General features: G+C 39.5%; 2 protein-coding genes across 5 annotated transcripts in view; one reads left to right on the top strand and one right to left on the bottom strand.

The window, feature by feature from the left end:
- slc44a5b (solute carrier family 44 member 5b) overlaps positions 1-23,043 on the top strand; it is a 75,247-nt gene that overhangs the window by 26,261 nt on the left and 25,943 nt on the right. For all 4 annotated transcript variants that reach the window (XM_061977988.1, XM_061977991.1, XM_061977989.2 and 1 more), the window contains 5 exons: positions 3,417-3,465; positions 13,844-13,917; positions 20,053-20,137; positions 20,270-20,354; positions 20,468-20,578. In XM_061977988.1, coding sequence (XP_061833972.1) covers positions 3,417-3,465; positions 13,844-13,917; positions 20,053-20,137; positions 20,270-20,354; positions 20,468-20,578 — 404 coding nt within the window. The remainder of the gene's footprint in view (positions 1-3,416; positions 3,466-13,843; positions 13,918-20,052; positions 20,138-20,269; positions 20,355-20,467; positions 20,579-23,043) is intronic.
- The window catches only part of ptgfr (prostaglandin F receptor (FP)), a 103,839-nt gene that overhangs the window by 79,434 nt on the left and 1,362 nt on the right, over positions 1-23,043 (bottom strand). The window lies entirely within an intron of this gene.

Genomic DNA, 23,043 nt, shown 5'->3' with positions numbered 1-23,043 from the left:
ATTAATAATTGTAATTTATGGGATTGATAATTGATTGATTTTTTACAGCATGTTAATCTTGTGGTGTTTTGTCCTTAAAGGTTTTTCACCTACTAAAGAAGCTAAAGGCTACTAAAGACAGCTAAAGAAACTAAAGTCTACTAACACTGCTAAAGACTGCTAAAAAGACTAAAGAAGAAAAAAGAAGCTGTTTCTTCGTTGGAAAAACTGTTGCAAACTAAAGGAAAATAAAAGGAAAAAGTAACTACGGTCTGGTCTTTTGAGTGAAATCCAGAAGCCACATTCAGCATTGGTACATCCCTTCAAGTGTGGGATAAGCACAGCGAAAAAAGCAAAACACTTGACAGTTGTTGTATGCACACTGTGTCGAGCGGAAATGGCCTATCATAGCAGCACAACGGCTATGAACGAACATTTGAAAAGAAAACACCCGACAGCGTTCTTGCCATCACCATCAACTAGTCAATCGTCCGCGTGAGTATACGTTGTCATCATTACACAAAAACATGAATGTGTCATTTGTATCTGCGTTGTAAATTCATAAACTTAAACACTGTTTCGCTCTGAGAGGCGCGTTTGGCGTGCCTGTTCAGTGTTTACAAAGACGCGCTCCTCTTTAACGCTAACGTTAATTAGTTGTGCAAATGCCTTTTACAACATTAACAGTTACATATACTATGTACAAACGAACAATTAACTTTCACTTTAATCATACTATCATTGTTGTGTTAAGCAAAATAAGCAATACTTTTACTTTTGTTGAAATGTTTACACTGTTACAGAATATTTCGTTTTGCACTTTTTTGTATTGGATGTTTATCTTTATTTTTTGCACATTTTAAAGCAAAATAAGCAATACTTTTACTTTTGAAATGCTTATACTATTGCAGAATATTAAGATTTGCACTGGATGTTTACTTTTATATTTGCACATTAAAAAGCAAATAAGCTACTTTTAATTTTGTTAAATGTTAAAAGTTTTAAATGTTTACATTGTTACAGTATATTTTGTCAAAAAAAGTCATGCCTTTTGAAAAAATGGCCTACATTTATTTTTTCATCTTCATTTTAAATAAAAAAAAAAATTGGTAAAAGGAAAAATAATCTAAATCGAAAAAATAATCTATAGATTAACCGATTAATCGAAAAAATAATCTATAGATTAATCGATAGAAAAATAATCGTTAGCTGCAGCCTTAGTAGGGATGGTTATAGAACTTGGTACTTTTATAGGCACTGACCGAATTCTGTCTGTACCACCAGGTATGGATTCACGTAAATTCAAGCGGTGCCATATTTCGATATCTTTGTTACACGTGATGTCACGTCCGGTTGTAGACTTGTCACTTCTGGTTGCAGACTAAACACCAGAAAGAAAAACTTCCTCTTAGTAATGTTGCAATTTATCAACAGCAACAAAGCAAATACACTTGGTAGAAAACGCTTGAACGTCAAGTAAGGCTCCACTCTTCCAAAATGCGCTAGCTTGATGCTAATCCACATTGGATTTGCCATGGAGAGGCTACTATTAGCATTAGCAATTTTACATGGCGATTTCAACACCTCCAAATATGGTAATGACAACTGTGATGAATGCACAGTACTTGCGCAACGTAACACATTCAGCTTCGGGGAAAAGGCTACTACATACCATAGCCTATACCAGGGGTTTCCTAACCTTTTTGATTTCAGGACCCAACTTTACAGAGGGGACCAAGGCCCACTTAAATATTAACACTGAATTAGTCATCTTCAGTTTTAAAAATGCACGTTATGGTTGCTTTTTTGGCGTTGAACCGATGAGTGAAGTCCCCTTTCCAAACACTGCTTTTGTATCATACCGTTATCCTTTTGCTGCGTAACTCACTTTGCTTGCATGCTTCACAGCCCCATATTTACACTCTTTTGTTTCCAAACTATTGAGTTTACACAAAGAAGCATTCTCTCTTGCTCAATGCCAACGCTCTCGCTAAGTGCTGCAGTGAGCACCTGATCCACTGACATTGTCCTTGGCTCAAAAGTTGACACACTCCATCCAAAAGCATCTCCCATTTTTAGACCTTAACGAAGTGAGCGCCTTCAGTGAAAGGATATCCAATGGCTCCAAGCTGAGGTTTATAGCTGCAAGGACGTAAAGATAAAAGTGACATGGAGCCTTCATTCGTCCATTCAGTCTCTCGATGGCAACTGAGCAATGTTCCGTCTTTATATCAAAGCGGAAAAAGGAAAAGGCTATTAGCACCTGAGACTCACTTACCTAGTATAGTAAGTTGTACTAAAGCAGGGGTGTCAAACTCATATTAGCTCAGGGGCCGCATGGACGAAAATATATATATACTTCTGTATATATGTATATGGTATAATATTTATTTCCTGTAAATAACACATTGAACATAACCCATTCTCAGGACTGGACTGTGCACCTTACCTCCTTTTGCACTATTTTTCTTTTCTTCTTATGTTTTGCATATATTGTAGACTGTCGTACTGATACTGGAGTTGTTTTTAATCTCATTGTACCTGTGTATAGTGACAATAAAAGACATTCTATTCTATATTCCCACGTGGGCCGGACAGGTAAACTTAAAAATACAACTACGACAACTTCACACTGTTTTCCTTGTTTGGTGCAGTTTCAAAAACACCATGAAGAACACAATGAACTTAGACTTTATCTCAGTGTATCGACAAAGCAATTAAACTTAAGTCAAAACCCATCTAGGATTGAACAGAAAACAAAAAAAAAGCATATAATATGTATCAACTACCTCATTTGTCATTTCCAGATATTAATCCCGTACTAGCTCAACAAACTACAAAAACTGGGGAAGAAACTATTCAAGAGGGTTGCGTTACTCTCTGCCTTCTAGGCATCACTGTATATTGATAGAAAAAGAAAAGCTGTGCAATGTGTGAACAATTTCAACAAACCAAAAATAAAAACTTAAAATCCTGACAGTTTTGCAGTAAATCACAAATTGTTCACTTTCTTTAAATTTGCACAGAAGACAATTTTCATAGAACTATATAAACGTGCAATATCTCATGCAGCATTTTAAGTAGGGTTATCAATTGTTTATTTTACTCCCGTTTGTTCTCCGTTGGGTCGAGGGGGAGGAGTCACAGCCCCGCTTTACTGTGTACCTCTTGTTTGGTATACTGTTTGTTTGGTATACTGTTTGCTTGCCTAACAGAATTGCTATTGCGACATTTAGTGGACACATTTAAGAAAAGGAGTTTCTTTAATTTAAAAATACAGCTCAATTTTACACTTATCTGGCGGGCAGGATTGAACCTGTTTGCGGGCCTAATCCAGACCGCCACTCGCATGTTTGACATCCCTGTACTAAAGTTTATAAGGATCAATCTATGTTTGCCTTATCTAACCTAACTGCATGTTCTGCATTTTATTACAGGTGAGCCACAGAAGTTTGACCCAAACTTCAGAGGGCCAATTCATAACAGGTATTGACTATTGTCACCATTGTTTCAAATAATGCTTTTGAAAGCGCTTGTTTTAAAAAAAAGTCCCAGAGTATGCAAGAGTGACATTCAATGATAATTTGAGTAATATGTACAACACATTTATCTACCATCTCCCTTGTTCGCTCCATTTTTGAGAACATTCTCACTTTTGAAGTACAGGCAGTGTTCTATTATAGTAGGGCTCACTTAAAGCTTAAATTGAGTACAATTCAACATAAATGCTATTTTTTGGCCAAAACACTTCTAAGACACTATTCTGGGACTTAATTGTTGAAAAATATTATATGTGACCTTTTAAGGTTGGCAGTCTTTATAGGCAAACTACATGTACTCAAAAAGCAATTGCAGCATTCTGACGTGTGTGTATTGATTTTTGGATCTTGTATAAGTTTTCTGTCTGAGAGTTGGCTGATTGATCATTTGTCATGTAGCGTTAATATAGATGGAGGCGGTGTGCTGGCAGCGCTCACCGCTCCACCTCACACATCAATGGCCATAAGTCAAACTGGTGGCATACATTGTGAGGGTACACACACAAGCACTCACGCACAAACACAGTAACCCATTTTAAAAAAGATAAGAATGTTCAGTTTTCAATAGTTTCTAATATTTTTATATCTCATTAGCTTTTTGAGGCAATATGCAAAATATTACAAAAAACTGAAACATTTTCCAAATAAAACAAAGAACATGAAGAAAAAATGTTCCAAACAAAATTGTGATTTAAGTTCTATAAACAAGCCAAGTAGTTAAAATATATATAATTGAACGTATCTGATTGGTAATGCTCAGCTGTGATTTACATCAGTGTTGGCGTGAACGCACTTTTTGTGTCTTTTTACGCATTGAAATCAAAGGATGCGCATTGGTTTTTTATTACCGACACTGCCTTTTCCGTGTCAAAACGATGTTTTGTTTATATTTGCCGAGTCAAATTTCTGTCCCCGTTTATTGCGTTTTTATTGGTCGACTTCAAAGTAATTAACTTTCGCCGAAGGTTTTATCGATCACAAATATTGCATTTCCGGTATTAGGGCTCCCGCGTGTTATTGTTTTCGTCATGGCGAGCAATAAACCCAAGAAGCCAAGCTTCAATAAAAAGTGACTTCAGAAGCCACTTTTCAGCAAATGGCTCACTTATGAAGATGGATAGATGTTTTGCACGCCATGTAAACGGGCTCAGAAAAAGAACACCTTTACGACCGGGTGCACTGATTTTCAAAGATCCAGCCTCACCAGTCACCAAGAAACATCATGTTACATCCTGTTTGTCTGCTCCCAGACCGTGGTCGAGGAGCGCAGGTCCGATATATTGTCAGGGGTAACAGACTTCACTTTACCCTACAGTTCCGCTCTTTGGTCAATGACGAGGCCGTCGATTTGTTACAACTGTATTCTACAAAGCCAAGCCGACATCCACCATGCTATTAATACTCCTGAGCGCTCCCTCTCCTAACTTGCCCACTCACTTACACACGTCACTCACCCCACACACCCCCATTCTTAAAGGGGAACACACAGTTTATGGCCATCACGAAGACAGAGATGAAATGCTAGAGGCATTGAGTGCCACTGTATTAAATTACATTGAAACTAGCTTGCCAAATTCTAAGTTTGTTGGCAATATTTGCCATGAAAGCGTAGATGTGGCGGTTTTTAAACGGCTGATGATTTACATACAGGTGAGAATAATCAATTATATTTGTGATATGCATGAATGCTCTGGCACACGATTATTATAATTTCATAACCAAGGGCAAAAAACTTTTTACACTTTCATACTGAAATAAATACACCTACAACTTATTAAATGAAAATTTGGAAAAAACTGCCAGCAGCGGTAAAGTTTAGATCTTTGAAGGAAAGAAAAAAAGGAATGAATGATTATAACTGAATATGAATACAAACGTTTTCTTTTGTATTATTATTTAATGAATTAAGTAACGTTTATGACAACCTTTTTCCAAAACACAATATGGAATGTGAGATATACATTCCATATTGGGGCGGTATAGCTCGGTTGGTAGAGTGGCCGTGCCAGCAACTTGAGGGTTGCAGGTTCAATCCCCGCTTCTGCTATCCTAGTCGCTGCCGTTGTGTCCTTGGGCAAGACACTTTACCCACCTGCTCCCAGTGCCACCAACACTGGTTTAAAAATGTAACTTAGATATTGGGTTTCACTTTGTAAAGCGCTTTGAGTCACTAGAGAAAAGCGCTCTATAAATATAATTCACTTCACTTCACAATTCACTTCACATATAACAGGATAATGCATACATTTATCATTTGTTTTCAAAACGGTTACAAAAAAGTGGGACCCAAAAAATGTACTTTGGAACCCGATTTTTATGACTTGATGCGGTCCGTGGGACCCCATTTTGAAAATTCCTAGCGCCAACACTGTACATCATCAGAAAATATTGAATTAACGATTGTTCACGATGAAAACCTTTTGCTAGCAGGCACAAGACTTTGATACAACGTTGTTTATAAATACATACATGTCCTTTAAAATTGACTTCTAAACAACGTTGCAATATAGTTGTACCAAATTTCAATGGTCAAATCAACGTCACAACCTGACATTGAATGAACGTCGTCAAAAAGCATGTTAATTCAATGTTGAATTTGTGTTGTAAAATATTGGTTGGAAAATGACAAATTAAATTGTCAAATCACTGTCAGAACCCAACATTGATTAAATGTTGTCAAAAAGCATCTTGTTCCAAAGTTAGGTTTGAGTTGCTCAACATCAGGACCTAATTCAAAAGGTTCTTAATGTTGTTTTAATGTCTTGTGCCTGTTGGGTTATTAACTGTTCAGGCATTAGTCATTTTAATGGAAGAAAAGGTTCACCAATGCATAATAAAACAATTATTTATTTATTATCACAGAATAATAAGCAGTCTGCACTCAGTAGACTTATTAACTTTCTTGTACACATTTGTTTCTTTCCTCATTAAAACAAAATTGGTAATTTAGGTACATATTAAATACATATTGCTAAAACATGGAGAAGGGTTAGGATTGATCATTATAATTTTTTTTATATAGACCTTGATCACAAGTGTCTCAAAAGGCTTCACAAACTTACGACATCTCATGATCTAAACCCAAAACTCCCCAGAGTGAGAGACCTCAGCTAGGGAAAAAGAAGAAACCTTGAGAAGGGATTGCATCTGTAGGGAACGGCCCTTACAGGTTGATAGGCTCCAATGGATGTTGAGTGGGTATAATTAATGCAGAATTTCCGCTTAATGTTAACTGAATGTGGCGCACCGCCACGGCAGTATCATGGCCGCCACACCTTGAAAATATTTGTTTTTTACATGAAAAAAAAAAATTTGAATAGATATTATTATCTATTCACAAGTGATGCACTGAAAACTCGGCCACCGAAAAAGACTTAAGCACCAAAAACATGCTGCCGAAACCGGATGTAAACAAGACGTACGGCATTGTCTGGAACGTTGTCAGCATGTCTGTGATGTAAACGTAACTTAAATATATCTCATAAATACCTGCAGAAAGTCTACAAAATTTGCAAATTTTAATAGGACAGTGGTGACCTTCAAGGAGAAAGTCCGACTGGAGCGGCAGCAAGTGTGATGTCATGCTCGCTGCAGCAAGTGTGATGTCATGCTCGCTGCAGCTTGCCTCTTTCGTCAGCGATATCGAGGGACAGAAATAAAGTCTTTCAACACGAGTACATTTTATAATAACACCAGAAAAATATACTAGATTTGTTGCTATTAATTTTTTATTTAAAATGTTTTTATTAAAAGTCTTGAACAATTCTAAACAAAGTACATTGTACATTAAGCAGCAACAATTGAAAATATGGCAAAACGAAATAAAAAAATGTGCTAATACTCATAATAGATTTGTTTTTAAACTGAATTAAATTTCATATGATATTTTGAGCCTTTTTAAAGAAAATCATATCGCTATAGCAAACTATGCAAAATATGTTGATAGCAGTGAGCTAATGCTAGCTTACGCTGCTATTGTTTACACACTGAGCCGGCAGCTGCTTCTGCTTTGTCTCAAATTTGCTAAAAGTAAATTCTAGATTATAATTCATGCATCTTTCACCTGGTAGTAGACACATGTGGCCATGGACTCAGAGGCTGGTTGACTTTGACATCCCCCGAGATGGCGATAAAAACACTCGTTGCGGCAACTTTTTATTAACCCTTCGTGTGGATTGTGATTGATTCTTCATCTAAACGGGATTATGTAAACGTCCCGTCGGTCGGCATCCCAGCGAGAGTGGAAATTGTACAGTAAGTGTTGGTTTTAATAAATGTTGGTTTTAATATGGTTTATTTATGGCAACACTAAATTGGCCCTAGTGTGTGAATGTGAGTGTGAATGTTGTCTATCTGTGTTGGCCCTGCGATGAGGTGGAGACTTGTCCAGGGTTTACCCCGCTTTCCGCCCGAATGCAGCTGAGATAGGCTCCAGCACCCCTGCGACCCCGAAAGGGACAAGCGGTAGAAAATGGATGGATGTATGCTGCTGATGCTATAGCAGGGGTCGGGAACCTTTTTGGCTGAGAGAGCCATGAAAGCCAAATATTTTAAAATGTATTTGCGTGAGATATATATAATATTTTTTAACACTGAATACAACTAGATGCGTGCATTTTAAGTAAGACCAACATTTTTAGAGTATAATAAGTCTCTTATTCTTTTTAATAACATGTTTATTCTGAAGCTAACCAATATTAAATAAAATACTTCTTACCATTAATGCGACTTCTTGAACAGGTGCAGTAGAAAACGGATGGATGGATTAAAATGCATGAGAATGTTTTATATTTTGAACGTTATTTTTAACATTGTGATTACCAGCTGAATTATTCATTACTTATTGTGTTAAGCAATGTCAGCTAAGATTTATCTGGGAGCCAAATGCAGTCATCAAAAGAGCCACATCTGACTCTAGAACCATAGGTTACCTACCCCTGGGCTATAGTGTTTCAATAAAACTCCATCATTTAGCACTCAGCTTCTAAAACTTATTGCTCATCCTCCTTGTGTTCAGGCTCAAAAATATAAGCTTCTGGATCATAATTTTGCCCAAAGTATTCGTTGTTGGTGCTCACAAACTCTGCATGATTAGCATTGTTGTTGATGGGGAAGGGACCTCTGGTTCCTAACTCTTTCTCATTAACTCTCAAAATGGCTCAGGAATATCTGTGCGATTGATACTATTTTGATCATATTTATAAATAGATATGATGAAAGTAAGTCTTTTAATGTCATAAATTATATCTATAAAATAATAGCTTCAATATAGAGGCAACTTGGTTTTCCATTCTACTGGTGCTTTAATGCTGTCACTGTATAGTGCAGGTTTACCTAATAAATTTGCTGATGGATTTCAGTGGCACAATGTAAATGAGATGTTTGCATTAAAGCACATAACTTCCCCTGTGGGCCTCACCACAGGCTTTATTTTCTCTCCCTTTTTTTCGATGATTTAGTCATTTTCAGAGGTAATGCAGTATCTTATCTTTGTTCGGTTCAGTGTCTGCAGGCTGCACGCTGCATGTTTCAGTCCTCCTGTGTCTTTTCTCCCCTTCCTCTGCAACCTATTTCTCTGCCACATCTGAGCAAAGAGGCTGCATGGATACTTTGATGTTTTTTTTTGTTAGGCTTTTTCCTATGGAGAGAACATATTAGTACACGCAGTTTTCTCAATTCCTAAAACAGCCAGACTTGTATGTGCCACACGGTGGTTTAAAACTCAACCTGTCATCTACTTTTGCACATTTCTTCAAATAAAAAAAGTATATGTATATAAACTGGTATAAAGCCAGGATGGAGAAAAAATTAATTTGCAGACTATATGGCCTGTGTTCCTGAGATAAGAGAACAAAGCCGAATTGTTTTCACACTGTCAGCTTCCTTACGCATCGCTCACACGCTTGTGAGGTGACTTTGTATTAGCTGCATGCCGCGCTACTGCTGTGTTTGCACTTTGTCTTAATAATGCGCACGTGTCAATGGCGGCGAGTTGACACATCTGCCGCGACACTCTCGTTACTGTGGACGAGGAGCAAGGTCAGCTCCCAGCCACGACCTCAGATCTCGCCGTCTAATCGCCTGCAATGATGCGCGCCTCGGCGATCATTAACTTACACGTTCACAAAAGCCTTAAAGGATGACAAGGAAAGAATTGCAGCCGTTGCCATGGCAACCAGAGCGCCTCTTAGCCCTGTTTTTTGTTTGATTTTTTTTTTTTTTTCAGATTGGAAATGTTCGCCATTGTTTGCTGTTTTAACTTGTCTTTAGGCTTGTCGTGTGATGGGCCACTTCTTGCTTACTGTCAGTTTGAAATGGCGATTGTCATCAGCAGTGCCCAGATTTATTGTTTGTGGTCTGGGGAAAAAAAGGCTGTTGTGCTTTTAGGCAAATGCAGCAAGCGTCCAATTAACACACACAGATAAGATAGTCACTTCCTATTAATGTTGGCATATTGACAGTGCAGGTATCCGCAGAGAGGTGATTAGCACATGTGAGACAAATGAGTACCGGTACTTGCAGAAAAGACCGGGCTCACTTCAGCAAACAGCCCTCATTAATGGTCGTAATTTGCAACTATTCCAGGATAATTTGCTCTTTCGTGTATAAATTAGCAAAAAGTGACCCCCATAGCTAATAGGCTGTGGAGCATAGTTTGAAACAAATATTTCGACATTAAATTTGTCTGGAGATTTAAATACAGACAATTTAATTGGCTTTTTTCACAGACAGTGGTCATTTTACTGGCTATGTCCAAAATGCAATTTGTGTAATAATATATATGTTTAGCATACAGTCACGGTCAAAAGTTTACATACGCTTGTGAAGGACATAATATCATGGTTGGCTTAAGTTTCCAATAATTTCTACAACTCTTATTTGTTTGTGTTAGAGTGATGGGAGCACATACCTGTTTGTCACAAAAAACATTCATGAAGTTTGGTTCTTTTATGAATTTATTATGGGTCTACTGAAAATGTGACCGAATCTGCTGCGTCAAAAGTATACATACAGCAACATACATTATCAATTTTGGTGATGTAGAAAAGTTACAATCAAATCAAATTAGCTTCATGGCATGGCCTCTTAACTTCATATGAGTGATTATGATTCACGACACCCGTTGACTTCTCTGAACCCATTTAAATAGGGCTCATGTGATGCAGTCATTAGACTAGGTTACAAGCGGGAAAGTAAAAGGAACTCGGCACAGATCTGAAAAAACGAATCATTGACTTGAACAAGTCAGGAAAGTCACTTGGACCCATTTCAAAGCAGCTTAAGGTCCCAAGAGCAACTGTGCAGACAGTTGTTCGTAAGTATAAAGTGCATGGCACAGTTTTGTCACTGCCACGATCAGGAAGAAAACACAAGCTATCACCTGCTGCTGAGAGAAAATTGGTCAGGATGATCAAGAGTCAACCGAGAACCACCAAAAAGCAGGTCTGCAATGAATTGGAAGCTGCTGGAACACAGCTGTCAGTGTCCACAGTCAAGCGTGTTTGGCATCGCCATGTACTGAGAAGCTACCATGCAAGAAGGAAGCCCTTGGTCCAGAAGCGACACCTTAAGGCTCGTCTAAAGTTTGCTGCTGATCCCATAGACAAAGATAAGACCTGCTCAGTGGCCTAGTGATTAGAGTGTCCCCCCTGAGATCGGTAGGTCATGAGTTCAAACCCCGGCCGAGTCATACCAAAGACTATAAAAATGGGACCCATTACCTCCCTGATTGGCACTCAGAATCAAGGGTTAGAATTGGAGGTTGAATCACAAAATTATTAACGGGCATGGCCCCTGCTGCTGCTCACTACTCCCCTCACCTCCCAGGGGGTGAACAAGGGGATGGGTCAAATGCAGAGGACACATTTCACCACACCTAGTGTGTGTGTGACAATCATTGGTACTTTAACTTTAACTTTACCTTCTGGAGAAAAGTTCTGTATACAGATGAAACAAACATTTTGTTGTTTGCCCACAGTACCCAGCAATATGTTTGGAGGGGAAAAGGTGAAGCACTTTAATCCCAGGAATACCATGCCTACCGTCAAGCATGGTGGTGGTAGTATTATGCGCTGGGCCTGTTTTGCCTCCAAATTCTTCAGGACAACCTAAAATCATCAGCCCGGAGGTTGGGTGTTGGGCACAGTTGTGTGTTCGAACAGGACAATGTGATTACAGTGTCCGCCAAAAGTGGTAAAGGAATGGCTAAATCAGGCTACAAGTAAGGTTTTATAATGGCCATCCCAAAGTCCTGACGTGTGGACAATGCTGAAGAAAAAAGTCCATGTCAGAAAACCAATAAATTTAGCTGAACTGCACCAATTTTGTCAAGAGCAGTGGTCAAAAATTCAACCAGAAGCTTGTGGATGGCTACCAAAAGTGCCTTATTGCAGTGAAACTTGCCAAGGGACATGTAACCAAATATTAACATTGCTGTATGTATACTTTTGAGCTCACTTAATATCCTTTAGTTTTATCTTTTTGTATATAATTTAGTTTTGCATGTTTCATGAAACATCTGTATGTAATATTGGCTGTATTTTAGATAGTTGTTTGTGTGCCATGTTGTTCCAGACCACAGCAAACACCTAGTTTGCCAAAGATTGTAATAAATCTATTAAGCCTTAACTTGGATACACACATCTATACCTTTGGTCATTATAAGCCAGTAATTTCCAGGAGTTATCTCACCTTCTGAGTAGCCTCTGATTTACTAATGGTTTCCAATGTTGTAAAAATTTGTAGAATGAATATTAAATTTCAACATTTCTGTCAACGAAGATTTGCTTCAGCCTGCGACACATAGTAATTTTGATAGTAGGCTATTATAGCTATAATGTAGGCTATTATAGCTATAATATAGACACTTATGTCATGTGTTGCCTTCATTTTACGACTTATATACGGCTTTTCATTTTTTGCGGCTGCAGACAGTTGTTTTTTGTATTTTTGGTCCAATATGGCTCATTCAACGTTTTTGGTTGCCGACCCCTGGGTTAGGCTTAGGCTGGCCACTATAATAGTCCATACAAAATGCAGGGCTGCAAATTCACATGTTATCCTAACCATTATCATAAGGTAAAACATTTCATTGTTAAAATGTCCGGAGTTTTTAACATTTCGGAAATAGCCTCTCTTCAATGTCTCCAGTCTTGATTGTAATTAGCAACCCATCCTCTTTGGACTCTAGATACGGCCCAGCTATAATTGAAGCATTTTCGGTATTTCATTCAAGTTTGTACATAAATTTGACAACTCTCCCTGCATTCACAAATAATATTTTGCCTCAATAATATTCTAAACAAAATACATTTTTGCAAGTCAATCTGTGCAGAAGCCTTGCTTGTGGTTGTGCTTTGTACATCTTCAGATCTGGGACAAATGAGTGGTTCAACTGTGTTGTTTCTTTAACTAACTTAAAAAAGGTTGAAGAGATGAGTGTCCCGATTCAGTTTGTGTAGCGGATGTTGTGCACATGTCCATTAAGTGTTTACGGGTATTGGGCTCACTGCTGAGTTGTTTTGCCTTTTCAATGACTTCAAGAGGCTGGACTGACAGCATCTCGTCTGTGTGCGAGCTTGTTACGAAGAGAGGAGAGCCGTCGCTTTTAAGCGAGCAGGCTATTGTGGAGACCAAGCCAGCCTTCAAATAGACGAGCCCCGCGGGACAGTTCTCCCCTGGAGGGATTTGTGAGAGTCTCAGAAAGTCCATAAAGCCTCACAGCAGTTCTCGAAACGGATTGTACGGCTGTCTCCTTGTCCTTGGGTTAGTGGAGCCAAGTAAAGCCTGAAAAGTACAGCTCAAGGATTTAAGACTACTTCCTTAATTGTCAGTCCACCTTAAGTTTGTCTTGGCTGGTAGCAACTTCGATAATATTGTTATGTAGATCCCAATGAGGCGCTGTGCTAACTCTTGCTATTGATTAGGATTTTTAAAAGCCTCAAGCTACAAGGCGCACATTTTTTTTTTTTTACCGTTGTTATTAAATAAATGATAAATGGGTTGTACTTGTATAGCGCTTTTCTACCTTCAAGGTACTCAAAGCGCTTTTGACACTACTTCCACATTTACCCATTCACACACACATTCACACACTGATGGAGGGAGCTGCCATGCAAGGCGCTAACCAGCACCCATCAGGAGCAAGGGTGAAGTGTCTTGCTCAGGACACAACGGACATGACGAGGTTGGTACTAGGTGGGGATTGAACCAGGGACCCTCGGGTCGCGCACGGCCACTCTTCCACTGCGCCACGCCGTCCCACGCCGTCTGATATTTTATGTTCATGATCCTCTTCTCTTCCCTTACGGTTTTTGTCTTTGCAGGAGCTGCACGGATGTGATCTGTTGTGTTATTTTCATCATCTTCATCATTGGCTACATCGCACTGGGCACCGTGGGTGAGTGTGACACACTGACGCTGATTACATCACACACATGTTCCATAATCACGTACAAATACTCAATGCGAAAAGAGAGCAAACGTATCTAAATCAATTCTTGTTTTTGGAGCGAAAGCCCAGTGTCGGAATGCAAGTGAACGCAGCATGAAAGAAAGTTTCCTACAGCCGATCCCTTCTGAGCTTTGCACAAAGACAGCTGTTGGCTATTTTCCTGCTTAGGAACCAGGATTGAAGCAAACCACCTTTTCAGGCATTATTGGTCCTTGTCAAAGCAAGAGCCCTTATGATCGGGTCTTGACCAAGATGGCCGAGGTCGTTTTGTAATTTGTTTTAAATGCTGTACTAGCCATTATCTTAAACCACTTCCACAGCCTACAAGATTGTTTATTGTCATATGCACAGTTAGACAGTTTGCCGTACAATGAAAATCTTACTTTGCTAGTCCACCCTTCAACAAGTCACACGGTACTTAGCTAAAATGATATCACACACACAATCCTACTGATACTGTAAATTATCTAATTGTAGCTGGGGCGTAACTGAACTGCAAAGATTGACGGGGTGTTAATTGGAAGCAAGCGATAATTGGAGAGATGCTGTTATCTACAAAATGTAAAAAACCCAAACAACTTAATAGCATAATTAATTACCTGGAATTGATTAACTAAAATAATGTAATTTAATTCATCCATCCATTTTTTACCGCTTGTCCCTCTTGGGTTTACGGGTGGTGCTGGAGCCTCTAAGTAATTTAATTAATTAACTAAAATAATATAATTTAATTAATTAAATCAGCTGAATAATTGTATTAATTAGAATGAATTTACTTCCTTAACTAATGGTTTGGAGTGCATGGTAAAGGAAAATTGCCAACTGCACAGACCGCATTAATTCCACTGATGAATTCAGTACGGCGAGCGTAACATGCATTTGTTTTACGCCATCAGCTGAGTAGCACAACCAACATTTTAAAGCGCATGCCGAGATACGTAAAGCTGTTGGATGCTGACTACTTTTGATACATCAAATGCAGCTACCGCTATCTTGTGATGTTTAATAAGTAAGTCGGACCCGTTTCCAGTGAGGGTTGGATTCCGCCAAGACTTGCCTTTGTCACCGATTCTGTTCATAACTTTAATGGACAGAATTTCTAGGCGTAGTCAGGGCGTTGAGGGCATCCGGTTTGGTGGCTGCAGATTAGGTCTCTGCTTTTTGCAGATGATGTGGTCCTGACGGCTTCATCTGGCCAGGATCTTCAGCTCTCACTAGATCGGTTCGCAGCAGAGTGTAAAGTGACTGGGATCAGAATCAACACTTCCAAGTCCCGAGTCGATGGTTCTCGCCCGGAAAAGGGTGAAGTGCCATCTCCGGGTTGGGGAGGAGATCTTGCCCCATGTGGAGGAGTTCAAATACCTCAGAGTCTAGTTCACGAGTGAGGGAAGAGTGGATCGTGAGATCGACAGGCGGATCGGTGCGGTGTTTTCAGTAATGCGAACCCTGTATCGATCCGTTGTGGTGTATCGGTCAATTTCCCATCCTCACCTATGGTCATGAGCTTTGGGTTATGACCGAAAGGACAAGATCACGGGTATAAGCAGCCGATTGAGTTTCCTCCGCCGGGTGGCGGGGCTCTCCCTTAGAGATAGGGTGAGAATCAATCAATCAATCAATCAATGTTTATTTATATAGCCCTAAATCACAAGTGTCTCAAAGGGCTGCACAAGCCACAACGACATCCTCGGTATAGCCCACATAAGGGCAAGGAAAAACTCACCCCAGTGGGACGTCGATGTGAATGACTATGAGAAACCTTGGAGAGGACCGCATATGTGGGTAACCCCCCCCCTCTAGGGAGACCGAATGCAATGGATGTCGAGTGGGTCTAACATAATATTGTGAGAGTCCAGTCCATAGTGGATCCAGCATAACAGTAAGAGTCCAGTCCACAGTGGGGTCAGCAGGAAACCATCCCGAGCGGAGACGGGTCAGCAGCGCAGAGATGTTCCTAACCAATATACAGGCGAGCGGTCCACCCCGGGTCCCGACCCCGGACAGCCAGCACCCCATCCATGGCCACCGGATCTGTGTGTCTTCCCCTCCACAAGGGATAGGGGGCAGCAGAGGAGAAAAGAAAAGAAACGGCAGATCAACTGGTCTAAAAAAAGGGGGGCTATTCAAAGGCTAGAGTATACAAATGAGTTTTAAGATGGGACTTAAATGTTTCTACTGAGGTAGCATCTCTAATTGTTACCGGGAGGGCATTCCATAGTGCTGGAGCCCGAATAGAAAACGCTCTACAGCCCGCAGACTTTTTTTGGGCTCTGGGAATCACTAATAAGCCGGAGTTCTTTGAACGCAGATTTCTTGCCGGGACATATGGTACAATACAATCGGTAAGATAGGCTGGAGCTAGACCGTGTAGTATTTTATACGTAAGTAGTAAAACCTTAAAGTCGCATCTTAAGTGCACAGGAAGCCAGTGCAGGTGAGCCAGTATAGGCGTAATATGATCAAACTTTCTTGTTCTTGTCAAAAGTCTAGCAGCCGCATTTTGTACCAACTGTAATTTTTTAATGCTAGACATAGGGAGACCCGAAAATAATACGTTACAGTAATCGAGACGAGACGTAACGAACGCATGAATAATGATCTCAGCGTCGCTAGTGGACAAAATGGAACGAATTTTAGCGATATTACGGAGATGAAAGAAGGCCGTTTTAGTAACACTCTTAATGTGTGACTCAAAGGAGAGAGTTGGGTCGAAGATAATACCCAGATTCTTTACTGAGTCGCTTTGTGTAATTGTTTGGTTGTCAAATGTTAAGGTGGTATTATTAAATAGAAGCTCTGTTATCTGGGGGAGCTCAAAGTAAAGCCGCTGCTCCTCCACATTGAGAGGAGCCAGATGAGGTGGTTCGGGCATCTGCTCAGGGTGCCACCCGAACACCTCCCTCGGGAGGTGTTTAGGGAACGTCCGACCAGTAGGAGGCTACGGGGAAGACCCAGCACACATTGGGAAGACTGTGTCTCCCGGCTGGCCTGGGAACGCCTCGGGATTCCCTGAGAGGAGCTGGACGAAGTGGCTGGGGAGAGGGAAGTCTGGGCTTCTCTGCTCAGGCTGCTGCCCCCGCGACTCGGATAAGCGGAAGAAAATGGATGGACATCAGGACGTTACCTACAGCCTCGGCTGTTAATGTCTGTTTGACCGAGCACTAATCATAGGCATTGGCGGTCAGTTGCTTTTGTAGAACATGCACCCGCTGAATTTAGGAGCCTCTGTGGTTAATTGACTTAAGGTGTTAATTGAATAATTTAGGTTAAATACTTTCACTTTAACAAATGGCCATGTGCTCAAAGAGCGCTACATCGTCCTTTACACTTTCGCATGCACTCCAAGCTATTATTCCAATTATCGCCTAAATAAATTATTTGGGGCAATCTATTTATGCATACAGTTTGGGCAAGGTATGATATGGTTGAAGCTAAGTTTAATCAAAGCATTTTGTAACCCCGCACTCCCACCAAAAAACGATTTTATCTGCAACAAACAAAATAGAAGGTCTAGCTCCACAGCAGCACTTTGCAGAGAAAACAAACGTATCTTCTTCAACAAGATATCTGATGGTGAGAAGTGTAGGGGCGTCGAGAAACTCCTCCCCCCCAGACTAACGCTTGTTCTTTTAATAAACGGAAGTTACAATGTAGCACGCATCTGTGACTGTGTAGTGCCTTCATTTACATCCTTGTCAGAGGTTGTTTGCCCTATTTAGGATGTAACATACTTGCCATACTCTGCCATACTTTTGCTGCTTTGTCAGTCAATCTGGTCAAGGGGGTGGTCTGTGTTTCCCGGTAATTTTAAAAGCATTTGCCACAACCATTAATGTGAGGCTAAACGGACACCAACAGAAATTAAACTTGGGTCTAAATTAGCAAAGTCACGGCCTGATTTACTAAAGGTTTGCATGTACTAAAACACCTGCAATAAAGGTTTGCATGTACTAAAACACCTGCAAACCTGATAGCACACGCAAAGCTGATCTACTAAACGTGTGCAAAGTGGATTCATTGCGTCTGGGGGAACTGCACTATTTTTGGAATTTTGCCTATCATTCACAATCCTTATGTAAGACAACACACGTTTTTCTTTTTTTATGCATTTTAAATTGTAAATAAATGCAAAAGTCAGCTTACAATGGAGCCTATGGGAGTCGCTGTATTCTACCTGTAAAGCTCTTAAAAAAACATCCAGACACCTCCATTAAGGTTTTTTATACATTATGTAAGTATATATGTAATGTAGTAACAGGCACATTTATAATAACATTTAATATTTACGTATTTTGCCTCTTTGTGCATTAATTTCAGAAACACGTCACAACGTTCGCTTAATTTTTAACTACATCACTGATCACTACTCACTGCAGACTTCATCAGAGCCAACAAACATAAAAAACATCACTTACTGTACAATGTCTGCTGTCATTAGGATGCCAATGTTCATATATTCCCATTTAGATGAAGAATGACTCATAAAGCTCGCAACGAAAATTGTGGTGGAACCAAGCGTCTTTTCGTGTCGTTTTCACCATTCCAAGTCGGAATATGTCCTGATGCTTCCACTATCAAGTTCAGAGGCATGATTTATAATGTAGAATAAACTTGCACATTCAAGGAAGCGATGAAGCAGCTCACCAGTCAAGCTAGCGATCACGGCGCCACTATAAATAGTTTGTCTGCGTTGGCACTTATAATAACAATATCACTAATACTTCATTAATATTCAAGGCACAAAGTGTAAATGCAGTATTGTTGGCGGCTTTTGAATGGTTATTTATTGGATTTCATGGGTGGAATAGCAGACCTCCCATTGGCTCCGCTGTAAGCAGACTTTTATTTACGTTTATTAACGAGTTAAAATGCATTAAAAAAAAAAATTCATTATTATGTTTCTCATAATAGGCAAAATTCCAAAAAAAGAATAATTACCCTTAAAGTGTGTAGAATAAGTTGCACAATCTATTTTGTGTCATAATATGCAGAATATATGCTGATCATTAAAACGCCCACAATACTGGGAGGAGAAAACGCAAATATTTGTATTTAGTACGTGCAATGTGATTTATGAATACACATCACTGTTTTCCGAAGATTATTTTGCGTTTTGTTTAGCACAACATTCCCGAACGTGGTAAATATGTTCTACACCTGGCTGCATGATCAGTGCTCGCGCTGCGAAAAAGATGGACAGACAAGAATCCTCTATCCTGTGTGTGTGTGTGTGTGTGTGTGTGTGTGTGTGTGTGTGTGTGTGTGTGTGTGTGAACTTCATTTTAAAATGTTATATAGCTGCTGAAGGACTTTTTGCAATGTGAAGATCTGATAAGTCAGAAAGAGAAAGACATGATACAGTAGTATCTCCTCACAGATGTTACATAAATTAACCAACCTCACTCCTTAATGATTCAGTCACACACCGGATTCTTGCAGGAATGAGGCAAAAATACATCCAGACCCACTGTAGAACACTGGAGTCTAAACTTGTGACTTACATAACTGAGGCGCTCTCAAGGCCCCCTTTTAAGTCCTCTCCATTTTGGTAGTTACAAATGTTTTTCGTAATGTGATTTATGTAACTGAAGCTTGTTTACTTCAGATGCCGTCAGTCATTTGTTCAACTTCTTTGAGTTTATTAGTAGTGTTCCTCAAGGTTCCATTTTAGGTCCTCTATGTTTCATCATTTGGAATATTCAACTGGTGGCCTATGAGTTGAGTTAAACATTTTTGCAGCAGATTCCCGAAAACACTACAGTGAAATCATATTTGACGTGCTTTTTTGCAGAAAGTTCTTAATCGATCAAAATCGAACAAAATCAAATTTCTACCGTAGAGGACGCTTCTCCAGAATCTGCAAAATAAGAATAACAGTGAAGGAAGAAGTCCGCCCCCCTCCGGTCTTTAGCTTTTTGGAAATGTGGCCCCCAAAACAATTTAGTTGAATATCCCTGCAAAGCAGTGTAAATTTTGTTATGCACTGAAAATTACTCACACCCATTAAAGCTGTCAATAGGTGAGTAGCATGATAAATGTGTCTCTCTTTCCTACAATACATGCGCAATGGTCTCCTTTCAGCCTGGATCTACGGCGATCCTCGGAGGGTGACCTATCCAACCGACAGCCAAGGGCAGTTCTGTGGCCAGCAGGGCACTCCTAATGCGTGAGTTTGCAATCTTTCCACTGTTCAGGCTGCCACTCATCATATTTGCATTCGAAAGAGCAGGCCAACACGATTCACAAAGACTTGATTCATTTGTAAATAAACCTGACACCTCTCCTGGTCGTCCAACAGAAACAAAGCCATCTTGCTCTACTATAACATGTTGAAATGTGCCAACCCTGCAGTGTTGATTAACCTCCAGTGCCCTACAACCCAGGTAAGACTCCGATCCGCCCAGCCAGCACACTTTATATGTGACTGGCGCAACTTCCACAGTCGGGTATGCAAGATTGATAGGCCTGCTCGTTAAGAAGTATGTTTCCTCCCCAGCTCTGTGTCTCCAAGTGCCCTGACAGATTTGCCACGCTTTTGACTGCCTACAATATCCCAGCCGACTGGAATTATTATAAGCAATTCTGCAAACCGGGCTTTAGCAGTAAGGTATGTTTTTTTTTGTTAATATTTAGTTATTCAGGAGATCTTGTCAGTGGAAACTAAAATGAACCCAACAAGCACATAGTTTGGACAATGCCTCGGCTACGCAAACGGAATATTCAGTACATTTGAACAATCTAATGAGATCACAAGCACTCGAGCAAAAACAAGTTACATGATTGTAGACCAAGGGGTGCACTACTTGGTTACTACCAGAGGAGACACAGCTGATTCAGTCTCAATTGGTTTGCAGTTTTAGGCTGTGCCCATACTCAGTTAGTTAGGAACTTTTATTTAACCAGGACCTATACCCATTGAGACTCAAAATCTCTTTTGCAAACCCAGATACAATTAGTTACAAATCACATCAATACATTGTACCCTATTTTTCGGACCATAATGCACACCGGATTATAAAGCACACTCTCTATGAAAGGGGTCTATTTCCATACAAGGTGCACCGGATTATAAGGCGTCATATTATGATTATTTTTTTCTACATTTAAGACTTCTTTTTGAGCTACATATACATAACATGTAATGGTGGTTCTTTGGTCAACATGTTGCTTAGATTGTTTTAAGACCATCTTCAAGCCGCTTTCTGACCGTCTCTTCAGGATGCGCTGTTTGTGTGCAATCAGCAAGTAGCATTAGGTAAGAAAGGTTGGTTTTGCATAATAGGGCGAAACAAAACTCCAGATAATGTCTCCAGATTGATGCCATTTTGGGGTTCTTACACACACCATAAAGTATTTTCTGACTACGGTAGCCATAATGTGCCGACAATCTGCCACGCGGTGTGGCTTCGTAACTTAACAAAAATTGTGTTAAAACATCTTCGAGCATTGTGCGTAATGTTCTATATTTTCAATGAAACATCAAAGTTTTGGTGTTGCTTGCTTACGGGTACATGCTAGCGTCATTTATTTAGCAGGCATCAACCTGCAGTCCACACGTATCTCTTCTGTGTGACTACCATCTACTGGTCACACTTATTATTACACTATGTACCACACAAAATTGGTTCGAGGTCAGTAAGCACAACCACAATGAATACATACATAAGGCGCACCGGGTTATAAGGTGCACTGTTGTTTTTTGAGAAAATGAAAGGATTTTAAGTGCACCTTAATGTCCGAAAAATACAGTAATCATAATCAGCTTTCTAGTTTTAAACAGCCCTATATTTGACAGGTACGATGACGTTTATCCAGGATGAACCTGCAAATATTTTTGAAAGGAGTTTCGCCAAATTTACGTAATCTATCCCTCACACCGGAAATTACTTACTCGAGGTGGTGACTTTAGTAATTAAGAGGGAACAAGGCTCCAGCACCCCCCGCGACTCCGAAAGGGACAGACACAGAATGGCCTTGTAAAAAAAAGTAGGTACTATTGTTCCAATCTAAAATTGTGCAGAGAAGGCCAGACAGACACTGTCATAAAAGCTACAGTGGTGAGTACAAAAACTTAAACAACTTGCTCACAGTTAAATTTTTCAAAGCAAAAAATATAACACCAATTGGCTAGCTTGTGTTACTGTTAGTGGTTTTACCAGAACACATCAGTTGTCTATTTTTTCACAATTACAAATGTAATATGTTCTTTTACCGGCCTGAATAAAATGATTGGTGTTTACGGCGGTCACTCACCCTAGCTCGATGCGCAGGGAGTGAGTGCACACGTGCAAAAACAGCCCAAGAGAAGCAAAATAATTTGCAGTCATATTGTTATGATAAAATATACATTCAATGACAGCTAACACTAACTATCCAAATCGCTATTATTACCTAACAACACCCAAAGCTAATGCGCGTGAAAGATTAAACTTTTCTAACAACTCGATACCAATAATTTGGTACCGGTACCAAAATGTATATCAATACTTTTCAAAATAAAAGGAACGACAAAAAATGTCAATATTGGCTTTATTTTAACAGAAAATCTTACAATACAATAAACATATGTTTCATAATAAAATAAAAGGCATTAAACACGTGTTCTTCTTGTTGCACTCAAAGAACAATTTACAATTTTCCGTATTACATAGTCTGCCATAACCAAGGATTAGGTTAGAATATAATAAAAAGCTTTATTTACATTTTATCAAATGCTTCATGATTTATGGTTGCCACTCCTGGTCTATGCTTCAAGAAAAATACAATAACCAAAATAATAAAAACTTCTCAGTAGCACACTTCTACTAAATATCTCTATGGAAAACTGAGATGTATTATTGTCTTTAAAAGTTAACAAGTCATATATATATATGAATATTTTAAAGGAAAATGGGTATACCTAGACTATGTTTACACAAGTGGTCCAAATCAGATTTTATTATTTTTTTTTTTTTAAATCTGATTTTTTCCAGCTGACTGTTTACACTGCAAGTAAAATGGGATTTTTGTAGCCCGCCCAAAGCTGACAAAAAAAAGTCCCATAGAGGTCGCATTCAGGTTGCATTTGGTTTG

The sequence above is a fragment of the Nerophis lumbriciformis genome, linkage group LG18, assembly GCF_033978685.3.
Source record: "Nerophis lumbriciformis linkage group LG18, RoL_Nlum_v2.1, whole genome shotgun sequence".
Lineage (NCBI taxonomy): Eukaryota > Metazoa > Chordata > Actinopteri > Syngnathiformes > Syngnathidae > Nerophis > Nerophis lumbriciformis.
This window is presented reverse-complemented; position numbering and strand designations above follow the sequence as displayed.